This window comes from Tupaia chinensis, unplaced genomic scaffold, assembly GCF_000334495.1.
Source record: "Tupaia chinensis unplaced genomic scaffold, TupChi_1.0 Scaffold148065_1, whole genome shotgun sequence".
NCBI classification, from domain to species: Eukaryota; Metazoa; Chordata; class Mammalia; order Scandentia; family Tupaiidae; genus Tupaia; species Tupaia belangeri.
In genome coordinates, this window is record NW_006207915.1 from 172,190 (window position 1) to 178,072 (window position 5,883).

At 63.0% G+C, this 5,883-nt stretch overlaps 1 protein-coding gene across 3 annotated transcripts in view; it reads left to right on the forward strand.

The window, feature by feature from the left end:
• The window catches only part of LARS2 (leucyl-tRNA synthetase 2, mitochondrial), a 120,409-nt gene extending 114,709 nt beyond the window's left edge, over window positions 1-5,700 (forward strand). For all 3 annotated transcript variants that reach the window (XM_006170123.3, XM_014584873.2, XM_027768938.1), the window contains 2 exons: window positions 4,630-4,757; window positions 4,865-5,700. In XM_006170123.3, the coding sequence (XP_006170185.1) occupies window positions 4,630-4,757; window positions 4,865-5,044 (308 nt within the window). In that variant the 3' untranslated portion in view covers window positions 5,045-5,700. The remainder of the gene's footprint in view (window positions 1-4,629; window positions 4,758-4,864) is intronic.
• The last annotated feature ends 183 nt before the right edge of the window (window positions 5,701-5,883 follow it).

A 5,883-nucleotide genomic window follows, 5' to 3' on the forward strand; every position in this document is an offset into this window, starting at 1 on the left:
CTCCACGTGTCCGGGCCCTCCAGCAGCAGTGTCAGGCCCACGGCGTCGAGCCTGGGCCCCGCGCCTCTTTCTGAACGTGAACAGGGACTCCGACGTCCTCCACTGCAGGCCCCACACTTGGCACCCACACTCGAGGCTGGCCGTGTTGCCCGTGCTGTGCTTATCCCATGGTCTCCCTCCAAAGTGGGCAACGCTAACCCCCCTGGAGACGATGGGCCCAGACCAGGTGACCTCAACAGGACTTGAACTTCAGTTGACCACGTGGGAGCCCAGTGCCTTACCCAGCATGCCACCCGCTGGCCCCGGAGAGTCTGAAAGCGCGTCGGAGTGCGTGTGAGCCGGCAGTCCCACCTACAGGAAAGGTCTCCCTGATGCTCGCTGAATGGCGCTGCAGGAGCAGTGCCTGCTGTCAGGAGGAGGCCGAGGTCTCGAGTTGGGCCGGCGACGAGCACGCGTGAGGGTGTCCGACGTTCCTACGGCCGAGAGAGTTCTCGGGCCCAGGGACAGGCAGAGCCCGTGGTCGGGTGATGGCTGGCAGCCTGTGCCTGTCACGGTGTCTGACACACAGTGTTGGGGCCGACTTAGGGACCGCAGGGCTGGGCTCCGGCCCCAGAGCTGCCCCTGGAGGAGGGGACAGCGCTCGCTCGCAGCTGAGAGCGCTGTTTCCGACGTCGCCGCTGTTGTGGGCCGTCAGCGACACCCGGGTCTCAGACCCTGCGGTTTCTCACACATCCGTGTATCTCAGGAGACGTCGCTTTCCCGTAGCTCTGGCTCCATTTCTGTACCTAGAGCGAGAGCCTCTGAGGGACCGGAGGAGAGTGCCCGGAGAAGCCAGTTTCCAGGGGGATAAGCCCTGGCGGAGCGGCAGGACGCCTGTCTGTCTTACCTGCGAGTGCAAGGCCGCGGGGGGCCGGCCGAGGAGGACACAGGAGGAGGCGCAGGAGCCCGGTGGGCTCCCGCGGGACCCCGGTGCCCCCCCAGCCACGGGAAGCAGGACAGGAAGCGGGATGGGGACCTTCGCTCCGAGCCGCGCCCGCGCCTGCCCCTGCCCAGCCGGTCCTCAAAGTTCCAACAGGAGGAGGAAATGGCTTCTTCCTTCCTGGAACTTCGGCTCTGAGCAGTGAAGGATGCCGCATCAAGTCCCTGTGGCAGAGCGTGGCCTGCAGGCCTATCACCAGTGCCCGGGGAGGCCAGCGCTGTCGGGGTCCCTGCCCCGCTTCCCGGCGAGGCTCTGTTTCCTCGCTGGGCAGTGGGAGAGCAGAAGCTGTTGCCTGGCGAGCCCCCTGGTAGTGTGCTTGTCGGAGGTGTAACTCCGTCCCGTCACGATGGCCTTTTCTTCTGACTTGCCAGAGGACGAGTGTGCTCCCTGGAGAGAGACAGAGACAGAGAGAGGGGGACAGTGAGAGGGCACCCCCGTGGGCATGACCACGCCTCAGTCCCTCCTCCTTGTCTCTCCCTCCTTTTAGGACTTTGGGGGCGCATCACACGGACTGGCGTGTTTCTCAAGTCGCGGGGTCTGGGTCTCGAACCACACACTGGGCCGGGTGGGGTCATCTTGAGGGCCACACCCAGGGACGCCTCTCCCACCTCAGACGTTCAGAAGCGGCACTTGAGCTCATCACGTCTGTCCACTTCCACGGGTCCATTTCTTCATGAAATAATTTGGGCGACTTTTCTGTAGCTTTTTACAAAAAGTGGCTGTGGGATTTTTTTTTTTTTAAGAGATTTTTGCTATAGGGCGTGTGCGCTCCCCAGACAGACAGAGAGAGACAGAGAGACAGAGGGGGACAGTGAGAGGACACCCCCGTGGGCATGACCACGCCTCAGTCCCTCCTCCTTGTCTCTCCCTCCTTTTAGGACTTTGGGGGCGCATCACACGGACTGGCGTGTTTCTCAAGTCGCGGGGTCTGGGTCTCGAACCACACACTGGGCCGGGTGGGGTCATCTTGAGGGCCACACCCAGGGACGCCTCTCCCACCTCAGACGTTCAGAAGCGGCACTTGAGCTCATCACGTCTGTCCACTTCCACGGGTCCATTTCTTCATGAAATAATTTGGGCGACTTTTCTGTAGCTTTTTACAAAAAGTGGCTGTGGGATTTTTTTTTTTTTAAGAGATTTTTGCTATAGGGCGTGTGCGCTCCCCAGACAGACAGAGAGAGACAGAGAGACAGAAAGCGAGAAATCACCCCCCAGGGGAGATGGCCACGCCGCAATCCCTTCTCCATTCTCCTCTCGGGATCTTGGGCACACATGCATACGCACCTGGTGTGAGTTTAAGCCACCGGGTCCAGGACGCAAACCATGGTCGACTACGTGGGAGTCCAGCGACATAGCCAGGTCCTAGCTGTGGAGTATTAAGCCATCGTGTCCTGCTGTGTGTACATACTGTACTCATTAATTGCAGTGAAATAGTAAACGCAAACACCATGTAGAGGGCCAGTGGGTGGTTCAGAAGTTGAGGCCGTGGACCCCAGAGGGCTGACTATAGTTCGAGTCCCAGACCTGGTGGCTTGAAAGTCATGCCAGGTGCATGCACACATGGCCAAAATCCCACGAGGACAGTGGAGGAGAAGGGACTGTAGCGGGGCCATCCCCCTCGGGGGGGGCTTGCCTTCTCTTTCTGTCTCTGGTGAATGCACATAACCTATAGAAGAGTTTTTCTAAAAAGTCATGCAGGAGTGTGTGAGCGTGTGTGTGAGGTCATTGCAGGGGTGCGGTGCCTACTGATGCTCTGGAGGTATTTTACGTGTGGCTGTGGTGCTGCGCGGGTCATTATTTCAGATTAACCACCAAACCACTTCTCCTGCTCATTTTCTTGGACTTGCCATGGCTGGATGGGGCACTGTGAGGCTCAGATGCCACAGTGGCCCCAAAGCCTTCCGTCTGGTGCACACGTGGGCGAGGATGGGGTGGGGCAGGCCTGAAGACTGCGCGCAGGAGCCCTGACTGCCCAGCACCCACTCCGGTGCCCTGGCCGCATGGCTACCTCGCCGGTCTTCAGAGTGCAGGAGGAGGCTCAGTTGCTCCACAGGAAAGGCAGGGCCAGCAGCCCTCCCGGAGGAAGGGATGGGGCGGGCATGGGCCACAGCTGGTCCTGCGTAGGAGCCTTGCACGCCAGGCCCTGCCACTGCTCCGCCCGCGTTCGGACTCTGGCACTTGACTTGTCCTGAGCACTGCCGTGTGAGCCGTCCTAGTTCCCACCTGAGGGGTGTTTTCTTTCCCTGGAGGGACCAGGAGGCAGGGGCCGGCCGTGTGCCCCCAAACTCTGGAGTTCCCTTCCCTGCTGAGCGGGAGGCCCCTCCTGTGGAGGAGCTCTGGGAAGGCTGCGTGTCCTCATCTCTCTGAAGTGGACTCATAACAGCTTCTGCCACCCACTCGTGTCCAAGGGCCTTTCACCTCCCAGGCATCGTGCACAGATGCCACAGCGAGGTTTTGGAAATCTTCCCGCTGCAGCCGGTCACGGGACGGGCCACGGGGCCAGCTCGCCGAAGTGTAGCAGCGGGTGTCTCCCGCCCGTGACCTCTGCCTCACATTTGGGCCCCGGTTCTGATAGGGTCCCTGCTGAGAACCAGCCTGGAGCTGCTCTCCGCTGCAAGTGCTAGACGGTGATAGGGGCACGGGATAGGGGCAGTGAGTGCGGGACGGCCCTGAGACCGGGATAGGGGCACGAGTGAGCGCGGGACGCTGGCCGGGAGCCCGCTGGGCCCTGAGCAGTGCCCTTCTCCCTCCCCTGAGCTCGGACAAGCCCGCCCGCCTCCCCCTCCGGTACTGACCAGAAACGGTGAGAGCGAGAGTGCCCGAGAGCGAGCTGTGGAGGGTGACAGCAGTCTGTGCTGCCAGCCCAGAATCGAGGCCGAGGGTGGCAGTGGACCGGACCAGGGGCAGTCGGGGCTCCGCAGAGCCTCGCTGGTCTGCGCAGTGCCAGCCGCAGCTCGATAAGGAGCTCTCTCCAGGGCCGCGTCAGCCCTGCCACTGCGCAGCAGCTGACGAGTGAGGCGGGCCTTTATTTACGCTTCTCGTGTTTTCCGGCAGCAAGACTCTCCCCTTGAAGGCTGCAGTGTGGCATTTGCACCCAGCACTGTCACACTCGGGGGGGGGCCCTCTGCTTTGGGGCTGTGGCATGATGCACTCTGGGCAGCCAGACTCGGGGTCATCCCTCCGAGTCCCTGTCTGTAACCGACACTGAGGGAGCTGCTCCCAAGGATTTTAGTGGGAGGTTAACCACCCCCACCCCAGGAGGCCGAGGAGCGTCCCACTGTCCCCCGCACACCGCGGGGGAGGCCCTCCCAGACCACCAGAGTCACTAAGGAAGGACGTGCACATGCCCGTGTTGGGGACCAGTTCTCCGTGCAGCGTCCAGGCGGGCGCTCACCACAGACGTGCAGCCAGGGCCCGGGGACCAGAACCGGCCCCTCGAGCGTGCAGTGGAGGAAAGCAGCCTTTGGTCTTCCAGCTCTGCCCTCCTGCCTCTCAACCCGGGGTTGGCAGGCAGGCAGGGTCCCCAGAGGTGTGAATCTCCCAGAGCCCCTGGGACAGCTCCACGCCAGGCCTGGGGGGCCGGAGCTTCCCCACCCACTGTCCTGGATCCTGAGTGCGAGTGACCGACTCCCTGTGCCTCCGCCCCGCAGGCCTGGCGCTGGTGCCGAGGAAGCTGTGCACCCACTACGCCTGGGACGCGGGCGTGCTACTCCAGGCCTGGCCGGCCGTGGACCCGCAGTTCTTCCAGCAGCCTGACGTCGTGGAGGTGGCGGTCCTGGTAGGTGTCTCCCGCAGCCCAGACGGACGGCAGTCCCTCACCAGGAGTATTAGTCGGGCTGCCCGCTGCTTCCAGCGCTTTCCTCACCTCTCGGCTTTTCTCCTCAGATCAACAACAAAGCCTGCGGCAAAGTCCCCGTGCCCCAGCAAGTCTCCCGGGACCAGGACAAAGTCCACGAACTTGTTCTGCAGAGCGAACTGGGGGCCAGGCTCCTGCAAGGGCGAAGCATCAAGAAAGCCTTCCTCTCCCCCAGGACGGCCCTCATCAACTTCCTGGTGCAGGAGTGACGGGGGCAGCGGCCACTACTGGGCTCAGGAACCTCCTTCAGGCCCGGCGCAGGGAGGAGCCTGCTGGCCCAGGGGAGGGAAGGTGTGAGCATCTGAAGCTGGGGCAGGCTGCAGCCTCCAGCCTGGCTCTGCACTGGGGCCAGGGCAGGGGCGAGGAAGGGCGGGGTGGGTGGGGAGAAGCCCTGCCCCTGGGACAGCAGGAGGAGGGGCTCTGGCAGCCCGGGCGCTTCCGGTCACAGCACCGGGTCCCCAGGCCATGAGGCTGGCCCAGGCCCTGCACAGGAGTGGGACCGAGAGGCAGCCACTTGGAACCAGGCCTCGGATCTAGGCGGTGCTCCCTCGCCCTCAGACCAGGCCACCTCGCCGCCCTTAGGTGTCCCGTGTGTGGACCCTGCATCTTCAGGATTGCTCTGAGCCCAAGGAGCCTGGGACTGGAGGGTGGGCCTGGGCCTCCTGCCGTCTGCCCACCCCTCCACTCGCCTGTGCCCTCTGATGAGAGCCGAGCCCCACATGCTGCCCAGCAGGAAGGGGGAGCGGCGGTGTAACCACTCCGCACGGCGAAGCAAGGCTGGCCCTGGGCTGCTGGACCCCATCAACCTCGGGTGTGGTCCCTGCAGCTCTGTTACCAGGCCGTTTTATAAATGGAATCAACTGCCTGTCATCTCTGTGACTTGGAACAGCCACCGAATTCCAGTTCTGGGAGTCAGGCACTGCCGTTGGCATTGGCTATGTGCCCAGCTCCACACGGAATGTCACACGCCGCGGTCCTCCTCGTCCCCTGTGCTCTGGAACTCTCTGTAGACAGTTCTGACACAGACTCGGCAGCAACGGCAGCAGGG